A 22,695-nucleotide genomic window follows, 5' to 3' on the forward strand; every position below is an offset into this window, starting at 1 on the left:
ATTTTCTGACTTATTTTTCTGCACCTATCACTCTGCCATCTGTGCTGAGAGTTGCTGATGTACTTAAGGAAACCCACTGGGAAATAAGGTGAAAGTTCTGATGTTTGCAACTTCTTACATCACCACACTTAGTTCTATGTTCTCTACAGACATGAACAAAATGTATTTTAGTCAGTGTTGCTAGTGCAACAAATGCTAGTGCAAAAACATATATATCTAACAAAAAGAGTAGGCCTACACATTGATAAAGGATGTACAAAATAAAGCATTCCCTGATGACATAGAAAAACTTCTGTCCACTTTCTTGGGTTAAAACACTGGTCATCCCTGGCCCAGTTCAAAAAAGTAGACAGGAGAAATCTTCTGGGATCTTTAAAATCACAAAAAAAAAATATATTCTACTCGGTTATCATTATGATTCTTTTGGTTTTACATCTTGCTATCTGGATGGCTGATAAGACCCCACACATACAGTAAATATACCAGAGAGGTGGGATATACTAGAAGCCCAAGTATCTCTGTGTATACTGTGCTTAGGAATAACGGAACAATGTATATCCTTCACTTAGAATAAAATAGGACAGACATTAATTGAAGGTTCAACGCATTCAGGAACAGAAGGCTTTGGCCCGATTGGTAATAACTCCAGTGGCTTCGTGCTTCACACGGACTCCCTTTTGAGAGTTTCCTGCTCTCCTGCTATGCTGTACGGGAGCAGAAAATGCAAAGTGATCTGTATGAGGAAGGGCACACACCGAGGGCCTGTCATCATTATTACACTTGATATATGAAGATTATAGGATATCAACTATCACAGAAACTTCTTTGACAATTGTTGACATGCTAAAAGTGTAAGTATATGCCCTTCACAGAACAAATAAGTGTTAGAGGTCGATATTTCTCCACAAACATTTTCCAGGCTATTCCAATGATGTTTATCTGGCCAAAATATAAGTACAGAGTGGTTGCATTGCTCTGTTGTAAATTACTGTTTGCAGTGCTTTCTTCATTTATTAATCCAAGAAGAGGTTGACCACTATGGTACAAATTTAATATAATGTTATGAATTGTTCAAGAACACGACACTGAGTTCAAGGTCATCATCTAATCATTTCCTTACTAGATTTTCAGCAATGATTTTGTCCTTAGACCCTCTACTGAATATTAATCATCTCATGACTAATGATATAAAATCCCTTTTATGTATAGTCTCTACATTAGAGACAAAATGGGACATGCCTGGATGTCCCGCACTTTTGAACACTACATTGTTCATATCCTGGAAAATGAAGATGATACATGAATCAGAGGTAAAAAGGCATCATGGGATAATAAATGATATATCTAAGCCCTCATGGACACATGACATAATTAAGGATTTATGCCGGGCTATATATCATATTACCATAGGAAGTCTACATTTTCAAAGCACGGAAGCTTGGTGTTATGTCAAGTCTTATTCCTCTTTTACTTTCTCTTTTGTCACATTTAATCTTGTGTAATCCACTTAGTGTCATATCTGCAAAACAGGAATTCCACTGCTTCTTGTCATGTAACACCTTTACAGATGCTATCCCAGCTCTAAGCAGGGAATGCTGATGTTTGTTTTTGCCTCAGAGCTAAGCTTATCTCCACGGCAATTTGCTTTGGAAAGGTTTGGTGAAATGTGTCACACAAACATTGCCACCAATTCTTGCATTCTGAGAGAGATAATGGACCCTTGAGTTGACTCCCCAAAGCCTGCGGGTGAGGGTTAGGGGCAGTCTTTTGTGAATACATGCTTGATGCTGCTATAATTTCCATTTGTTTATCTCTCTCCTCCCCTTTTAGGGACAGTGGAGATTTAACACAAAGAATATAAATGTCAGCTTGAGGTAAAAAAAGATTGGCTGATTGCATCCTAGGGCACAGCCATAATTCTTCAGAAAACGATGATGACCAATTCCCTCTGAGACACGTGGACTGAGTCACAGGGAAATTTACAAAGACGTCAAGGCATCAGTGTTATTCTTAGAATGAAGGTTATACAAATAATTTATCTATGAACCACACTGATGCACAGTGTATGCATGAAGCTTTTAATACTTATTGCATTTAGCTGGTGAAAATAGTAATCTGCCTACTATAAAACAACTCTAAAAATGCTACTACAAAATATATGATTACATCCAGTAACCCTGTGATAATCCTACATCTTAAATTGTTGCTACTGTACCTGTTGTGGGAACTTTCCATTAACTGGGACTTACCGGTAGCAGTTTTGACTGTATGAGGTCTCATCACATTAAGACTACCCATAATACACTGCTGTTAGTAATTAACGCAGAGAGTTTTTTTTTTCCTGACAGTAGTAAGTTCACAAGTTCTTTCTAAATCTTTTTGGCCTGGGTAACATTTCTCCTGCACCTTTGCACACCAATTCAAATGAAGTCTTAATATGGCAGTAATAAACACAAAGCAGCCTAGAGGTTTGTCCTTGGTTGATAACTAGGTTCTTGCTCTTGGTGGTGGAGATAGGAAATTGTTTAGCCATACTTTAAGTCTTTCATATGTTAGTGCAAAATGTTTTCTCATGTGGATTATAATTACACACATTTGTACAATTTTTTTTAAATTTTTTTTTTTTTACATGTTTTTCATAACTTGCAAATTAACAACATAGAGCTCTCTGACCTTCCTTTAACATTGCACATTCTCATTTGAAGTTTATAGCCTCTATATACAGTAACTAATAAAAAAATAAAACTTCAGTGGAAAAAGTGTTGACAAGTTTTTTTTTCAGAGGTGAAGACATTTGTTTTGTAAAAACAGTTTAGAGAAGCAAGGACAACAAGACATACTATCAAGTACCTATGGCATAAAATGTACATTTTCCAATTGAATATCTCAGCTAATATTTAAAAAAAAAAATCTGTCTTTGCAATGTGCCGTGCAACTGAGTCAGCCTGAGTTTCCTTTACATTCGTAATAATGTCCCTCGACCACTTCCAGCTCTCCTTGAAACACGTCTACGGCCCTGATTGTGGGGCAGGTTGTGTCATTATAGCACTTCTTTATAAATCACAAGTCCCTTGAGCCAGTCAAAATAAACCCAACTCAAGGTACTGTTTATCATATTTTCACTGTTTTAATTTAGTTCCTGTAATTTCAGGCTGTGATGCTCTTTGTCTCTAAAATCCCTTTATTTTGCTACTTTGAGCACCTTAATTGCCTGCTACCTCTTTTCCTCCAATCCCTACAAATTTAATATAATTAATTTGCCATTAAATACAACCAATCAAGGACAAGGTCAGTGATAAAACATGACTGTCTTATTCTTTTTAATTAAATTATATTGAATGTCATACATGCCCATATTTGAGAAATGCTTCAAGATTTCTGTCACATCAGAAGGCGATATTAGAAAGACACCGTCTCTGAGGATATCAGGGATATTGTATTCTATTGACCTTGGTCTCTGACCAAGGACCCTCATTCCCAGGTTCAATCATCTATAGGTCCACAGATGTTTGTTTTTTTCCATTTCCTAATGAGGGATCCAACTCTGCCTTTTATACCCTATACTGACTAAAACCCTATTGTAGAATTCCTCAGAGGTTTGCCTCTTCACAATTCTGTCTCTGCATTCTGATAGACTGAAATGACTGCACACTTTCTGTTCTGACAAGCCCTGCAATGTGTAAGAAGCTTGGATCTGTGTCCACTAGACACCTTTGATGGGCAGGGAAGTGCTGAAAGGCATAAAGAACAAGCACCAGGAAAAAAAAAACTAAAAAAAAAAATCACTCAGAGGCTTTTACAGGTCCTGTGCTATATATGGCCAGATATGTGTGTGTGTGTGTGTGTGTGTGTGTGTGTGTGTGTGTGCGCGCGTGCTAAGTACTGTACATTGGTTTTTTGTATTGTTCATTGTTACTGAACTTGATTCATGACATATTCAAAACAAAAAGCTGAATTTGGATGAATGCCATTTTAACTCATGTTTATATTGTCCCTGCAGAGTAATTGAATACTGACTCATAACATTTTTCTTGCCAAACGAAAGCTTACATCTACCTCAATAGTATGCCAAAGTACTGATCTACACAAACGTCTGGAGAGATACTAGTTTGAACCATTCCACTATTTATTTTTTATTAGGCTCCATTCCATTTATATGGTCAACAGGGTAAATTAACAAAATTAATATGAAAGTGGATGGAATCAGGGAGTTGAATATTTAATGAAGGCAAAGTGTACAGACGAGAATCCAAATGACAGAAATCGGTCACAGTGAAACAGTGTTTGAACATCTACATTCTTTTCTTCAATTTTTTTGGCAACAATCTCACATGAAACGAACTTCAAGAGGGCAACACCGAAGGTGGATTAGTTGCGTGTGATGTATCTTTCTATGCACTTCTCTGCCTTTAACTTCCAAAGGCAGATTTCCTCTGAGGCTAATATCTTTGTATGAGAAGAGAGGATTAATGTTGGCCTAAAGGTTTGGGTCGTCACAAATAGATCTGTTCCAACAGTGATCCATCCACTTCCCAGTTAACTGTCCAGTAAAGTGCTTAATGCAGTGGCCCCCAGAATAATATTTACTGCTGCAGTCCGTCTCATGTCGCTGAGCCCTGAAGGCCAATTCAGTATTGGTTACATTCAAGTCTGTATTGATTATGCATAATCGCTGAAGGTATGTCATTCCCCTTGACTCCACTCATGTCCAAAGTAAGGTCACTGCTGTAAATCCCAAGTAAGAAAAGCTAATGAACTGATGAAGGACAGCCCAACTTAATGTAGCTATACACTACAGTATGTATAGAGGAAGTGCATTCAAGCTGCTACTCTGCATTTGTGCCCAAAAAAGAGAAATAAATCATTATTAATGAAGATTTTAGGTATCAAGTTAAATAAGAGAAGGGTGAGTAAAAGTGGGGTAGAGATGGATTCACAAATGATTCAAATAAAAGAAGAGCAAAAGCTGTACAGTACAAACGGGTTAATGGTAATCAAAACAACAAACAAAGACAACTAAGACACATAACGTTGCCCACAGAGCAGTAATGAGAGACAAGCAAATGCATCACGCGGAGTACATAGCACACATTAGAAACATTAAAGACTTGTCTACCCATTAAGCAATTCTCTCCCTGATTAGAAGAAGCATTGCAGAGATAAGGCGATGCTAGAGATAAAGAGATATGGAGTGTCCTTCATAACAGCACAGCTGTTCAAGAGAAACGCTCCAACATGGAGTCAAGGTCAGAGGAAAACCTCATTCTGACATTATAATAGTGATGGAGCGTGACGTCCTTTATATGTCCAAGAACTGCTGCCATGTATAGGTTCTCGCTGCAGTGGTAATAAAAAGGAACTATGGTAACTTGAAAAGACTGGATATTCATCTTGTGTTTGAATTAGCACTTGCATCACAGCTTGGGCAGCACTGAGAGCTCAGGCTGCAGGATCTAGAGGCAAATGTAACAAATACAAAACTGGCGAGTGGTAATACATTTGTGCAGAAAAGTGTAAAATGGGAAAGAAGAAGATAACTAATACAGCATGGCCAGAAATAGGGCAATGGCAAGGGAAGACCACCACAGCTCTGGTATAAGAGAAGAGCAGGGTTCTCTACAATCTGTTTCATACCTTACATCATACACCAGAAAAATGAAACAGCGGCGAGACAGACAGGAAGACAAACACATAACCAACTAAAATCGGCTCCACCTGCATATCACATACACTTGACACATAACAACTGCATTAAACATGAGAGAAGGTGATAGCAGACAGGACACAGCAAAAAAACAACCATTATTGTGTACTGTATTTAATTCTACTGAGTACCCCTTCTCAAACTAGATCAATAACACAACACTTCTGACCTAACTTATAAATATCTCCAGTCTCTGAAAGTAACTCTATTCAAATGGTGAATTACAGTGATGACTGACAGCAACGGATGAGCATCGTCACTCATCTCAACACATGTACTTGTGAGATGACGGTCGAAGGACTTAATGTTCAATGGGAGCACATGGCAGTGATTGAATGGGGTGGGATGAAAAGTTCACCATGTTGGATAAGAAGTCTGGATTCTTATGCTGAAATTCTTTCTCTGTAAATCATTTTCAATTAATTAACCGGAAAGAGTGGGGATGTGGGAATGATTACATGAGAAGACATAGATTGTTCAATTGTGTGTGCTGCTTTAGTTTAATTCTTCAAGTGTTCAATATGTGACAATCATCTTACATGTAGCAATAAGAAAATATTTTTGAACAACTTATAAACAACATAGAAAATGTTCATGGACCTGAATATTCAGAGTTGTATTAAAAGTTAAATATTCTACACTTGATATTGCTGTAGAAAATAGTTCAACTATAATAATTTAATATTATAATAATAATATAAGATAATTTCTTGTTCGTCCTGGGAGAAAGAGTAATAACTCCATTAATAGCAGCCAGAATTGAGCTGCTTGACATAACTGCTGTGATAAGTAAATGATTTAGAATAAAAATAATATGGAAAATAGATAAGCCTCAACATAGCTTTACAAGATGATGTCTCAGTTGATTTAAAATATGAAATAATGCATCAACTTACGTAGATGGGAAATAATAATATGTATGGGAAATATTATGATTATTATTATTATTATTATGATTATTATTATATTATATTATATTTCCTTTTACCAGTTGATTTATGTCAGCTACTACACAGAAACACCTGTCAAATAGGGTCTTGTTATAGATAGGGGAGTTATTTCTGCTGAGTTAGGATTAGGTATACTTCTCATTAAAGTTAGTCTTGGGAATTAATTAGTACAATCCTGTGTTAATAGACCAATGATACAAGGAAAACCATAGCTCTATCTATCAAACCCTGAGGAATAACTAGCTTTGCTGTGATCTCTTACTTTCAAAATACCTCCCCTACTTCTTTCCACTTTTCCAAGACAAATAGAGAGTTGAACTGATGTGTGGAGTTCACTTAAAATATCATTATTTCACAGTGTTCAACGTTGTCAGAAGTCACATATTATGGTAATTATGGGTACAATACAAGAGTCTTCCCTCTGCCTGCCAAAATTCCACCTTGTACTGTAGGATAAGCATGTGAATTAATGTGTTTCATTGCATTATACAGTTGTGCATGTGAAAGGTGACTAAGTGACTACACACTTACTAAATGTATGTACATAATGAATGTGCAGCTATTTGCATACTAAACAAGAAGGCATGACCAAAGCAAATGCAAAATTTGATTTGAGAGTCATAGAGAACATCTCACTAACTGTGGTATGATCACTGCATTAAATTTCACAGCTCCATTACATGTCATTAAGCCAATGATATACCCAGCTTAATAATTACCAGTGTCCTGTCGCTGGTCAAGATGGTGTAATGAGTTTGATTTGATTAGAAGAGCCCGGCCTCGGGGTGATCTTAGGTCTTCGCCGAGGTGTGCAGAGAACAATGGTGGTGAAACAATAGATTTTGGATGCTGTGAAGCCACATGGGAATGAAGCAGACATGAAGAGCACTTTTTTTCTATGATACTGTTGATATTGTTGTGTCCAAACTCCAGCCTAATGACTTAAGACAGCTCATGCCTCACACCAGGGGAGATGACTGGAGTGACATTGATCATGATGTTAATTAGTCTAATATATTAGAGGATTGTGATGGTGACGGTTATGATGACCATGTCTGTGATGGCACGGATCATGGTAATGACAGCAATGACAATGATATTGCCAAATATACAGGATTGCCTTGAGTGTATTAGCTAGCTATATCTAGCTAGCAAGGAGCAGTAATGTATATTATCATCGGCTAAGGTCCTATTATGACATAACTATCCTTCATGATATACGGGTAGAAGAACCATGAGGAAACAGTTTGATTATTAGAGAAAGGTTGAATGGATATTTTAGTCTTATGTGTTGAACTTGAATAATTATATAACTATGCAGTGTGCCCAGTCGCAAAATAGTGCTGCACCTAACAATTGACAATAAAATGTAACAAAAAAAAAAAAAAATCTTTGTGAATCTACAGAATTAAAATGCTAAACAGTCTAATGACCCGCCTCCATGGTAATAGTGATTGTCCTTTTCCTTTATTAGGTTTTGTTAAAATAATCCAATTCTTAATGTATGAGCTCATGTCCATCCACACAGATTACTCATTCCATCACTTGGCCAAAAAGACAGTCTAACTATGATTTTACAATCACAACTCTAATGGGACCTCATTGATGAAGCCCCTCATCATCTCATGAAGCTGACATCCATATGCATGTGCTGCTCAGCCAGTTACAGTATGATGAACCTATCTAACACTACAGAGCTGCACAGGGTCAGCAATGTGTCTCTTCCAATAAGTCTTCATTGACTTATGACCCACGGTCCCGAAGTATCTCTTCCAGGGCTTCACCTCTGAGAGTTCAAATGTTTGCTGTGTCTGGAACATGCTTCACCCTGTTAAAGGCCTCTGGTAGCTTAGGGAATAAAACCCATTTACTCCCCATAACCTAACCACCACAGATGTTTTGTCAATATGTCATGTTACCAGCCCAAGCAACTGTGAATCCTCATGCAAAAGGTGAGTTAGAGTGGCATGAGACAACCAAGGAAATGTTCCTGTGTAGCGTTAACATGAACCTGCTAGACCCTGATTGACACTGAAGCCCTCTCTGTAGTACCCAAACACCTTAAATCTCTTTCTCCATCAGATTCTCATTCTCAGCTTCACTGTCTGAGGATTAAGCACAGATGTAGAAAAACATGGACTTCCCCAGGAGACAAAATCTGACAGATGGACAGGATGTTAGCAACAACTATATCATACTATCATGCTCCAAGTAGAATGTGCAAAAACACAGATGAACACAGCTGAGAACATGATTAAGTGAAGGAAAACATGCAAATGTCAGCATCATATAATCATGCAACAAGCCTGTGAATATTCTCATTTGTCCAGGTCATCGTTATCCCCAAATAAATTTAAATCAAAAGCAACTGGACTTGGTTATTTGCAACGTATTCCGTCTATGTGGATTTTTTTTCTATTTTCCCCACAATGCTGAAAATTACTAAGCAGTAATAACTTAAGTTTTTTTTTCTTTATAAATGAATGGTCTATGATGATACACAAATAGCTGTACCAGGGTTCACTCCTGCAACACTAACACACTGCCAACACATAAGCTTGCAATAAGCCAATGCACAGTCAATGAGCTATTTTCTGCAGAGACCGGGGCTTACACTCTATCTCCTTAGCATATAAACAACTGCTGTGTGTCTCACTGTTGCCATATCCTTTACATATCCATGAACCAAAATTTGCAAAGGGCAAAAAACAATGCAACATGTTCCCCATTTTTCCTGCATGAGAGGAACAGAACACATCTGCCTAAAATGTCCTTGGCCTAAACAAACTTTGATACTGTCAGATGCAAAGGACAGCTTTTGAGCGCAGCATCAGTCACATCCTCCCTCATCAGCAAACAGCTGGAGCAGGCTGAAAAGGGCACACAAATCACTCACACTCTCGGCTGATGTCAAAGGAAACGGCAGTGCTGTTTTAAGCAACAGTATGTTAAGAGAGATACACATAAAGGGTTTTAAAGGCTCCTTTGAATGAGCTGGGAGAACAATAGGCAACTCCCATCAAAGGGCAGAGGAATTTATCACAGAGCTTTTCCTCATACTGCATCACAGGAATGGACGACAGAGAAATAAACCATTTCCAAACCTCTTATGGAAACAGGAGATGATCAATGTGTTAACTTTTTGACTCAAAGCTTATTTGAATAACACTACAGCTACAGTCTGTAAAGATGGACTGTACCTAAGCATCGTGGTTGTCCTGCATTACATCTGCAGGGAGTGATAGTCAGGCCAAATTTGAAAATCTTTAGTCATCATGGTATAAACAAGTGCTGGAAGAAGCCCACTAACAGTCCTGACAGACTATATTTCCAGAGTAGTACGTACAAAAATCATAAGCCATAAACAAGTCCACAAAACACATGGAGCCTGCCGAGGTAATTTTGCATGACTCGTCTAGTGTCACTGAAAGAATAAAGTGCTTGTCCACACCTAAAATCTGGAGTGAGTGATGGACCCATGCTGTCATATTTTAATGCTATTTCTCTAACTTTTATTTTATTCTCTCAGTCATGTTTTTATCCGAAGAAAGAGGCATTTTTACATTTTAGCCAGAAAGTCGGCTTCAAACATGTAAACAAAATATGATAACAACAGAGTCATCAGAAGATCTGAAAGTAATGAGGAATGATGTTGCATCTTTTTTTTTTTTTTTTTTACAAATAATAAAACACTAATTGGGACTTAAACTTTGTAAATTATTAATAAAGCCTTGTTTTTTAGCTAAAATGGAACACGGAAATGAAGTGGAAGCTTTTCGCAGTTTGACTGTAGCTCAAAATTTCAGTATACAGTAAAGCCAAGTGACACTCATTGCCTTACTTACCATGCAGCATGCGGCAGTAACATGAGCTGTAACATACTCTGGCTGCAAGATTTTGACATTTATTAAATTCCTTTTCTTGTGAGCAAAAGCCAGATATTCATTTAAGTGGGAGTCAAAGTTCTTCTTACAGCATCTGCTTAACTTACTGCAAACCAAGTATGATGAACCAACAATCAGGTTCTGTGTGTAAGCGGAGGCCGTCAGTGCCCTTGGCCTCACACAGGTAAATACTAACTGCCTGTTATTATATATCCTATAGGTACATACACTATTAATAACTTTATGTAACCTACTACAGTTGCTATAACGACTGGATCATCATTTGTTAACATTTAGAAAGGTGGTGATGTGGAGGACAGGTGTAGATTTGCACACATTTTTGAAGGTGGAGCATATTGTGTATGGGTGTTGCAGGTTCACTAGAGCAGTGTCAGTCAGTCACACTATTCAACAGTTTTCCAGGTCTGTCTAAATAACAGTGTTACAGTATGTAAAGTTGAACTGTGAATGGCTAGTTGCATCACCATAATGTGTAGAAAAAAACACACAAAAGTTTACTACAAAGAAGTTGAGCTTTGCGTGCTCAGCTGCATGCCAAGATATTATTTCTAAAATCAAAATGATGGCTGAGGCTTGAAATTGTGGTTTTGTAATGTGATTTCAGACACAAAGGCCTGCACATACAGTTTAGAGGAGCATGTTTAGAAGTGAGATGTACTTTGATTCAGCTAAGTTACCACATTGCAAATTATTCATAATAACATTTTTCCATTCTGGGCAAAAAGCTTTTTATATGGCATTCAATCACTGTGAGAAAGAATGTGCATACAAGATTTGGGCAGAATTAAAGGGGAAGTGTGTGTGCGTGTCGGTCTGTGTGCGTGGCTCTGCTTTACATTTGTACTTTTTTTCTTCAAGTTAAGTTTTATTTCCCACTAAAGACTGTATTTTCTCTCCTTCTATTTTGTGATGAAGGATGGTCTCCTCGTTAAGACCAACTGCTCCATGTGTTGGCTGAAATCTGAAACCTTTATGAGAACAGATAAGTGGGGGATATGTGTGTGACCCCATGTATAATTCATGACTGACCTCCACCAGCTTGTTGGCATGTTCACGGAACACCTGGGCGTACTCCTTGACCTCCTTCTCGTTTCCGCTCTTTGCCGCCTCGATGAGCACCAACAGAGGGACGTTGGTCTCCAGGAAAGAGTCTGAGATGTGGTCCATCACTGCCTTTCTCAGCTAGAATACAGAAAGAGAGAGAGGGGGAAGAGGTTATATTGTTAATAAAATTGAAGAGGACTTGACTGCATTGCATTTGACAATGATTACACATAACTTTGAATTGTAATGAATCTTGTTTTATTATTGTAATGGAGTGAAAAGAAAGAGAGAGAGAGAGAGAGAGAGAGAGAGAGAGAGAGAGAGAGAGAGAGAGAGAGAGAGAGAGAGAGAGAGAGAGAGAGAGAGAGAGAGAGAGAGAGAGAGAGGACAAAGCAAGAGGGGGAATGAAGTAGTGGGGGGAAACTCTCAATGGGCAGAGGTGCAAATTGCTTGTAAGGTGCTATTTTTCCCATAAGGCCTTTTAACTGGGGCAGACTTTGCGACTTGTATCTTTGTTTATGGAATCGTTTTGGAGCAAACTGGCAGGGGATTGGTTGTTTTATAAGACAGTAAATGGACCCTGACCCATGCTACTCACTGGGATATCTGATGAGATGCCAGAGGGAACAGTATAGAAAGCACAGCCGACAGGATCTTTATCTTACACAAAGAGGGAATTATTCACATGAGACCACTACTGAGAGAGACAGGAACACACTCTATGGGGGAAAAAGGTGGATTCCAACACAGGTACTGTAGCATCACCATTTAGTTGTTGTGGGGCATCTCTCAGTCTTGAAACTTCCCTCAATAATTTCTAATAATATGATTCTCTGCATCACAAGTCTATACATATTTATTTTTATTTTCATGAAGTCAATTAATCCACATTTAAAACAACGTTGTTGTGTTGTGCTACAACATGACAGTCACTGCAGAGTTGATGACAGAATGTCTTAATGTGACTTTATCAAAATGTGTTTAACATGTCCACAGCATGAGCAGAGCAAGACAGTGTCAAACACAATTAAGGTCTATACAAACTGAAACTGTATGCATACCCCCTGATGGGTATATTAACATGGAGAGAAAAGTCTCCTCTCTCTAATTTAGTCATCATTTCTCCACACACACAAATGATGGCATTAAACTGCAAACTGTTTAATTAACAACATGGATGACAGAGATTTGTTAAAGTTTTCCCTTTTAATTAGATGTAAAGTAAACATTGTGACCATATCCCTGAATTAAAAAATGTTGAACCAGCAAGAAAGAGGGTAAAGAAGATTAATAGTTGTGAATGACAAGGGAAAATTCATTTAACCACCAAGAAAAAAAGTGTAAGTCTGTCAGTCACACTTAAATAACCTGCAGCAATTACAAACTTAATTGCCAGTCCACAGAGTGAAGGAGAACAATGGTGAATTATGGCTTCCTGAGGGCAGATAATTCATCACTATCGCCCCTGGAAAGAGACTACATTTGGGCAGTCTGGTGGACATGACCAGTCTGCAAATCGTGTAAACAATGTGAAGCTGACACTCTCTGCAAGCACTCCTCTATCCACAATGCTATAATCCTAGATCACTGATTTAAAGAGATTCGCACTGCGTGAATTGTGAATATTGCATCTTTTCCGCTCTGCGGAGAACAGACGTGTTTCGGTACAATTGTGTAACATTGCTTTTCTGTCACCTGGTGGGAAAGGTGGGAAATCAGGGCATGACGAAATCTTGCCTTTGCCAGAACCATCATCAGACTATATAAGTGCTGTTATAGCACAGGAGATAGGTGTGGCAGAACCCATTGTGGTTCTGGGACGGGTCATGCAGTAAAATAATGGGTTACAATGGTGAGATATTATTGTGCTTGTATATATATGGTAAAGGCACAGCCCATCACTGTGACATATCTATTAATCATAACCAAGGAGGAACTGTGGCAGCAAATTAAAGTTTCCAGTCAAATTTGGGATTAGGAACAAAATATACAAAGTAATAACACTGATGTCCATCACATCTTGTAGTATTATCATATTGCTGAATAAAATCCTACTAGTTATACTGTGACTATACACTATAATACTGCAGTTTAAATATAGTATAAAATTAGTATGTAGGGTCCAACTGGGACACATATTTTTGTCATGTGTTTCTCCAACATTAGCTTTCAGCCCATGGTGATGCAGACTTGCATACAATTATGAAAGACGGGACCAGAAATATGAGAGCATATAGCAAAATGAAGTGGTTGGTCAATAGAAGGGTTGACTTTCAGTGATTTGTCTGAAGGAATTTTCTTTTGTTAAACAGCTTTTGACTTGTGTATTGTATTCTTGTTACATGGATTTGTTTAAATTCAATATTAAATAGCCTGCAGTGAACAAGATCGTTCTTTGGTTGGTTGTGATGTTTGAGGAGATTAACTGAGGGGAGTGATCTTAGCGGATGTCAATATTAGAAATCAACTAGGCAGAAAGATTCCTATTGTTATTGCTGTTATTGAGGGGAAATCACTAGTTGATGTTCCATACAGGCGCATATGTATGCAGGATATGTGTAACACGTCTGGGTTTCTGGATCCTCACGAATGCCCGGGAGTGAAAGTGATCCTGACGGTGAGTTTGAGTGGAGAAATGATACAGACGAGTGATTTCTCAAGTCGCAGTCTCTCCTGCACCATCAGCATTCTAATGCCCACACACCACTCCCACAGAAATCCATCTTCAATCTTTTAGATCTCACCTCCCTCCATGCTCCACCCCCACCGTCTCTCCTCTAACACTCCCTCTGTATTTCACTAACACTTATAGGAAATAGACCTGGAATTCCAATAGATAGCAAAGGCTCTGCTCATTATAAGTCAGTGGGGCGGCTATTTGTCTCCCCAATCGTGCAGTGCCACAGAGGTTTGAGCTCTGAATGCAATGGCTTTTTGTTTTACATATTAATACGTGAGACTTCTGAAAGGAACATTAACGGGTGTTGTTATTGTTTCCAGACTTTCACTCGTGCCATACCTTTCATTTTCCCAGAATGCCATTAGCATACCGGCTGGTAGCGTTGGCAGGGGAGATGTGTTAAAAATGAAGCACAGCGGTGAAGCAAGACTGCTGTCATGATAGATACACAGACATACAGATAAAAAAAAACAAACAAAAAGAAAACAGTCTGTAGCAAAACATATATAGACATATTCTGAGTAATTTTATTGGCTGACATATTTGGAAATAATTAAGAATAAATAAGGAAAAGATAACGGTACAAGATTTGGGAAATTTATAGCTCTGTGTGATTGGTGTGATTTGGCCATTTCGTATGCCTCCATTCACATAAAGAAATCTGTGAGATGTGGTTGAAAGCTCTGGAAAAAGCTGCAAAAAGGACTTTGGCTAGACGAGTCTTACTGCTCATCATCACTAATGTTCCTGTGGCTGAATGGGAGGAACAAATTACTGCTGTCAAAATTGTGTAGAAATGATGCACTAAAGGCGTCAGAGCATTTTAAAACATTATAGTGTTGTCAGCATGTTCCCTGAATGTCCACACACATGTGACAGTTTGAAGATGATTAGACACATAACAATGTTACACTTAACCAAGTATTAAGCAGTATTGATGAGACATATGTTTCATCTATAAACATTCCTGTAATGATCATTTGCCAGCTGGAGGTGGGGTACAACTGAGTGCATGAATAAATGAAAACAAAACAAAACATGAATATTATTAAGTATACTAACTTATATTAAGTATGTTTGATTTAAAATACACTTTCCCACCATGTCAAAACCATGGGACATTTAAATCTTGGTCCTGCTATTGTTGTGGTTACAATTTTCACACAACCTCGACAACGACAAGTGATACATTATTTGAAAATTCTACTGATGCCTGCAAATAACTCTTATTATTTAAGCCATTGTGACATTTTAGTAAACTCTGAAGGGTCTTCTTGCAAACGAGAGCAGGGTTATGCCAAAAGAGTTGAAGAACGCTAACTTTTTTCTTTCAGGTATATCATTTTCAGGTTTTGCACAAAAATGCGGGGTGCAACAGGTTAAGAAAAAAAATCAGAGTGAAATTGGGAATTATGTTGCAGAAATGGCTGCAAGCTTTTGTAGAGCTTTGATAATTTGACACATACACTAGGTATACCTCCTCCTTACATCCCCCTACCATGACTCTTGCCCCATACAACTCCTTACTCTTGCCTTCCAAAGAGGAAAAATAGCTCAAATTAAAAGAAAGTAAATCCCACCTGATAACTGAAGTGGCCAACAAGAAGCTCTTTGAAATAATTAAGATGATGCATATGCTTAACAAAACTTGACAGATGAATATCTACGTTGCTTACTGATAAGTGGGAGGGCTGTGTGATCTTCAAAGATGAGATTCACATTAATTTGGCGCATTTGCTTTTTAATGTGGGGGAAATGTTTGCAGTTTGTGGGCTTACGCACCTGCTCTGTCACCGAAACAGATGCAAGGGGACAGCCTTGCAAACATCCACTATGATCAGCGTATGACTCAAAAACAAAGAAATGGATTCATGTTCAAAGGATTGCAAAAATATAGACAGAATTATAATGTGTGTACACACATGCATTCAGTCAAACTCTGCCGACTTGACTTGTTTACAATTCAGCTGAGTCTTTGCAAAGAGTGGAAAACATGAATCTGAATTTGAAAGGGAAGACTGCGGTGGATTTCTGAATGTTTACAGTTGCACTTCGGCTTCTGTTATGTTTCATTTGTGATTCAGAACACATAGTGGTGGGTACCTTGGGGTCAGCATAGGAAAGTTTCTTATTAAAATGTCAAGAGCAATCACAGCATAAACGGCTAGAGTCACGGCTGAGGGGAAACAGCCTGAGCAAATCAAAAATTAAGTAACAGCTCTCATATATGATATCTAACAGGGAGCATTGGTAGATGATTAGTGAGAGGAGAGCGGAGAAATGAAAGGGGGAAAGAGGGACGGAGTGATCATAAACAGTCTGAGGACAAACACATTAGATACCTCGTCCCAGAGCCTTTGTTTTATGTCTGCTGTGAAATCAAACACTGGCCACAGGAATCCAGTTTTAGAAACAAAGAAAAGGTGCATTAATGGCGCTTTTACATCAAAGTGTTGATGTCCCCAAAGGAAAGGTAGCGCAGGCAGATACTGCTCATGACATATTGACTGCTGATCACCTGCATCTGCAGTTTTTTTTTTTTTTTTTTTTGAATAACGAGTTTCTGGTTATCTGATGAAAAAATGTAATTGAGCGCACCCTTTGAAGTAGAATTCAATTGGAAGCAACTAAATGTTTTGGCCAGGTCCACTGACTCCAACAGATTCCACTATGACATATACCTGTTGTTCATTATCCTGTGGTGCGTAAAAGAGATGTGTGCCTCATGTAAGGCTTAGAAAAAAAGAGTGAAGTCTGCACACTGTATAAAGCTCCTCAAGTGTTTATTGTAGATCAACGTTTCGATCACAGTGGATCTTCGTCAGGATGCCTCATGTAAGGCGACATACTGTATAAGAAAATGAACAAACCAATTCTGTGTTTGTGTTGGTGGCAGACAGAGCCCTGGCAGCCAGGCTTACTCCAGGACAAAAGCCAGGGATTATTAAAACAGTTTAACAACATTAGCAGTAGCAGTGGGACAAACTCACACTCTTCTCAACTACTGGGTAATTGTTTCTTTAACATGGCACACACCAAACTGAAAGCCCATGCCCCCCCCCCCCCCCCCCCCCCCCCCCAACCGCTGACAACTAAATGGTTACAAAGCATTATAGCCATGGATTTGTATTGCCCATATGTTGAATTGACTAAAATTGTGCAGTTTACAAACACATACTGCATATTGTCGTGAATAACATAAGGTTTTGGCAGAATATTCCCACATCAACATTAAGTCTTATAGTTTGAGTGCAGGTTGGGTTTAACAAGCTGGACCTGTTACTATACTAAATTATTTCGTAGTATAATGTGATTAGTGTGTCTGGCTGCATTTGCAATTAAATGCAGTCATGCCATTTTGGCTGCAGAAGTAAGCCACAAAAACAACACAAAAACACTAACATCTGATAAAATGGATATGGTGAACCTGTTAGCAAACAGTTGCCTATTTACATAAAAAGTACATACACAGCAACATTAGCATTCTTTTGGAGTCACATTTCTGGGTGACTGGTGAGTGTATGCTGCAATATTCCCTCCTCGCTCCTTCGGGCCTATAATAGTTTTATGCCTAACAACACCTTATAGAAATATCAGGCTCTTAAGCTGCTAAATGCTCAACCATGTTCACCAGCTAGTTGCTAACTTTGTCTCTCTGCTGTTTGGTGATGAGCAGTTAACATGCTTTGTTTTTGCCAGAGAATTTGTCACTGAAAAACAGCTGGCTAACAGGTGAAATACACGTCAAACACACTTAAACAGCTGCCTGCTGCATCTGGAACTCATGCTGATTGAACCATAACAGCAAAGTCATGGGTTGTAAAACCAATACTCAATGGGCTGAAGAGCCAAGGGGACACTACAAATTTTCTGTTGGTTTACGTTTACGAGCTGCTTTTTCATATACAAAAAGAAATGTGACCAGTTCTTGACATAAAGGTGCCTTTAAATCGAACTGTTTTTTTGTTGTTCTGTGAATTCCACCTGCAATTGAACATATGTTAATATCTAAAAACATAACTTAAATTTACAGTATATGCAAATGTGTTAGTTTAGCTATCAAGATGTGATGCCTCCAACAATGGCTGTGTATTTTCCAATGTCAGATAACAGGGAATTAGTAATAATTTAGCTAATGAAACTTTAATGCATAACCTCAAAACATTTTTGCATAAAAAGATCGAAAGGATTTGCAGATAATCTTGAATTGTTGGTCTAAACAAAGAGATGCAGCTGACAGGATTTGTGGCAGCTGTTCCTTCTTAACATGATAACCCTCAACTATTAAAAACAGCTGTACCAATCAACAAACTAATGGCAGGAATGGAAATGATTTCAACAACCCAAAGTGGAGAAAGAAAAGCAGATGATAAAATATGCGATTGAGTTGTGCTATAGGGAATCTTGGAATTAGCCATCAGTCAAAATACGGCCCAAAGAGATGACTTGACAGATGCATTCATTACAGACAGGATGACAGGAGGAACACATGTCTCATTTCCAACCACTCTGTCGGCTTGGTTACTGAGTGAATACTAATCAAAGGTAGAAAGTCATTTAAATACTCTGATTTTGTTTAAAGATATAAGCAAGTGATTTTTATTGTATTCTTTGTATTTATTTTAAATTCATGCCCTCCTCTCAGTCTACATGTTCTAAGGCCAAAAAGTCCACTTCAAACTTATTTTTTTCTCCATTAAAAATGTCTTTTTTTTCTTTGTTGCACTTGACCTGTTGATTACAGTCATGGTTTCAAAGTAAAAATGATTGTTTAAGCTCACAAAAATAAATGATAAGAAGAAATATATAAATATATACTGGAGGCAACAGTGAGAGATAAAGTGGTTGTAGTGCTTCATCAGCTCTTCTTCTGTGCAAAACTCTCAAAAAGGGCAAGAGGCTAGAACATATTCGCCTGATGGTAAACATGGACGTGCTGTAAGTTTTTTTTTTTTTTCAGTGAGCCTAAGTGTTACCACATAATATTAAATCTGTTGGGTAAGTGCACATACTGTATTGCACTTCTTTGTTATCATGAAATTAGCCAAATGAGCCTATACTCCAGGGGTCCTTGTCTTAAGAAACTGCTGCTTTGTACAATTCAAAGACCCCATACTTTATTTGTAAAAAAAGAAAGTTTACAGTCTCATGGCAGCAGATCATCTTGATAAGACACATGGTTACTGGGACACTGAAATGTACAACTTCTTTAAAGGAGTCATCACCCGGAAATCACATTTTTCCTTGTTATAACATGTATACTGGTGTTGGACCTCAGTGGAAACTTGCCTGAGGTTTGAAAGTGGCAGTCAAAACCTCGTGCTTACTCTCACGAGAGAAAGTTGCCGTATGAAAAAGTGTCAGAACAAGCTCTATGTTTGAATTAAAAATAAAAAAAATGTTTAAGATAGTTGTTAGTTTGTTCATTCATTCATACTGTAGGCTAGGTCAGTGGGGGGAGGGCGGGTATGAATGAATGGACAAATTTCATGACGTAGGCCGAAAATGACCTCCCCCTCTCTGAAAGACAAGCAGCCCCCACTGGTTGTGACAGAGTGTTGTTGTTGGCTTTGTGATGAAAGAGTGAAGAAAAGGCATGCACAGTCCTACAAAGGATTTCAGAAAACATGTCTGACTTGTTATGTCCATGAAGAAGCTGAATTTTGAAAATGGACACTGTGCTAAATAATTTCCAGTCTGGATATCTAATTTTCAAGCTTGAATTAATGGGCTAATTGCTGTGCTACAGAAAGCTAGAGATTGCTCATTAGCTTTGCTTGACATTTTATTCAACTAATCTGTTAAGACACCTCATTTGGCATCAAGTTTCTCATCACAAAACAAGGTCAAAGCTCAGTTGATTTCATGTTGAATTGTAATTAAAGTCGTAATTGCTGATGTTATTGCCATTTCTTTAAACAAAATGGATTTTGTGAAAGGAAACAATGACTAAGCATTATAACCTGAGTTTTATGATCACATGTGCTTCTCTATTCACTGACTGGCGGTTTTGAAATATAGTTTGTTGACAAATGAGAGTACGGCTACTCTGTACAATACTGGGTTTAGAGGCTGAGCAGTTCAGGACATCTGGCATTTTGTCAGGAGTAATAGTGTGTGGAGCTTTATGCGTCAGTTTGAGACTTTCAAAGTCCAAACGTTGACCTTTAGTGCCTGTACCAGTCACCAGAACACCACATCAACATCAGGGCTCTGAAGGGCAAGCATTTCATTCACATATGCAAGTGGAAATCAGAGTGTGCAGATATGAAAAATTATTTGGGTGCACTGGTGCGAGTGACTCCTATTTCCCTGGCATGCTGGTTTTAAACCAGTCCTACATTTTACTGGTAGTTGAACAGGTCGGTGAGTGAGATAAGCGGACTGGAAAATATGGTTTACGGTGCACCGACTCATCAGTCTTTCTGTAGGGCTGAGCTCCACCGCTCCCAGAGAGAGGAGAGCAGACAGACCGGGACGGAGAACATACATGCCCTCAGGTGAAGGAAAGCATATTAGGGTGACAAGAATTCTGCTTATACTGTAAGTGACTCACAATAAAACCTGTCTTGAGGTGAAAGCCAAAAAGAACAATTTCTCTAAACGTAACTCCCAAAAAAAGCTATATATTATGACTATCACCTTGAGTTTGTTAATCTAAGAGAAAACTGTTATGGAACAGGTTAAAATTAAAAAGGTACGCACATACATGTAGCTTAATTGAGTATCCTCAGCCCCCTCTCAAACCTGCCCCTCCTCCCTCTGTGAGACACACCTGCCCAGCGGTTAATCCACATCAGTAGTAAGGGGGAGGTGAGTGAAAGTGAGTGATTTATATTTGGTTCACTCTTCACCCGCTCCTTCATGTCAGGAATATTATTCATTTTATGAAGACTTTAAATTTGTTTCCAGTTAGATCTTATTGAGTTGACACATACACTAATGTTGCATAAGTTGTTGATGCTGCTCTACAATTAATTTTGGGATGTGTTAAGTTACAAGTGATTTCTAAGGCTGTCAATTTCTTTTTCTAAATAGTTAAATAATAGTATTATAAATAAAATGAAAATAACTGATTCGAATATCAGATAAGTACAGGGCAAATAAAGAGTATTGAAAAGTGTTGACATTTTTAGAAATGAAACTCATAAAATCCAAATGGCCCACCCATATCCAGTTCTGACGCTATTATTAGCAAAAACTGATCCTTGGGTACAAAACAAGGATCAAGGACAAGTCAGTTATGCTGTTTTGTTTTTGGTTTGGGATCTATTGAACTGATTAATCTATTTATATACTGTACTTATTCTAGCTTTTTACAATGTCTGTATGGATAACCATTGCACGATTAAGGCCATTTGTGTGTTAAGCTTGATGTTGGCCAATAACACGACAATCCAACAACAACAACACAAGGTTAAAGCTCAGGAAAATCTGTACAGTTAAGATTGGGGAAGTTCAGGAAAACAGGAACATTCTTCTGCACTTCACTTCTGAAAAGGTGCTGGATGTGAATGTTGGACGCAAACTGTGACTGCACATGATTCCTCAGGATACTGTCTAGTAATAGCAGTCCATATCCCTTCTAGTACACATTGCTATTGCTATTTTAATTGGATCAATAACAGTATAACTGGCTGGTCATTGTAAATTAGAATTATTAAACACTTCTATTTCATTTAAACCCATTTAATCTACAATAACATTCATGAAGTCATATGAATAACTTCAGCAGAATGAAAAGATGATGAAATCAATTCCCTTAGAAGATTAAAAAAAAGCTCTCTTGCTTTAAAAGCCAACATGAGGAAGCTTACATTCTTCAGTAGATTGCCATATAGAATTGAACTGAGTGCTCGGTTCTGATACTAAAGTAATGGATCTGAGTGTGACACTTAACACAGTCCATGACAAACTTCTCAATCTGGAGAAGTGGGTTTCAGTTCCTGACACAAGTCTTACACTGGTTTAATTCTCACCTTGCTGATTAATTTTCAAATACTCTTTTGCCTGCCACTGCCATTTGGTTAAGATTTTTAATGCTGTATGTTTTTTTCCTCTTGCTCACATTCTTCATAAACACAACAATCTTTTTTTTTTTTTTTTGGTCAGGAACAAAATGTTCAGCTGTATGCTAACATAGCACTGACTTGACACTGAAGCAAAAACTCTCTGGACAACATTAAATACCATATGCTCTACCCGAGTCACTTCAGCTCCACAACAATAATTCTGTTGATTGCATTATTTCATTTGGATTATGTACAAGGCCTGTAGCTGCAAAGCTGAGGAGTGCTAATTGTTTGGCCTTCTGTTTTGATGCTAAGCTTAAAATGGCTGCGCAGTTTGGTTTTCTTCATTAAACAATTCCAAAATTATATATTTTAAATCCTCTATCCCTGTGGTGATAAC

General features: G+C 38.1%; 1 protein-coding gene across 1 annotated transcript in view; it reads right to left on the minus strand.

The window, feature by feature from the left end:
* The window catches only part of ctnna2 (catenin (cadherin-associated protein), alpha 2), a 327,581-nt gene that overhangs the window by 60,525 nt on the left and 244,361 nt on the right, over positions 1 to 22,695 (minus strand). Inside the window, exon 9 of the mRNA XM_083981885.1 lies at positions 11,589 to 11,741. Coding sequence (XP_083838011.1) covers positions 11,589 to 11,741 — 153 coding nt within the window. The remainder of the gene's footprint in view (positions 1 to 11,588; positions 11,742 to 22,695) is intronic.

Source organism: Trachurus trachurus (assembly GCF_905171665.1).
Source record: "Trachurus trachurus genome assembly, chromosome: 1".
In the NCBI taxonomy this organism is placed as follows: domain Eukaryota; kingdom Metazoa; phylum Chordata; class Actinopteri; order Carangiformes; family Carangidae; genus Trachurus; species Trachurus trachurus.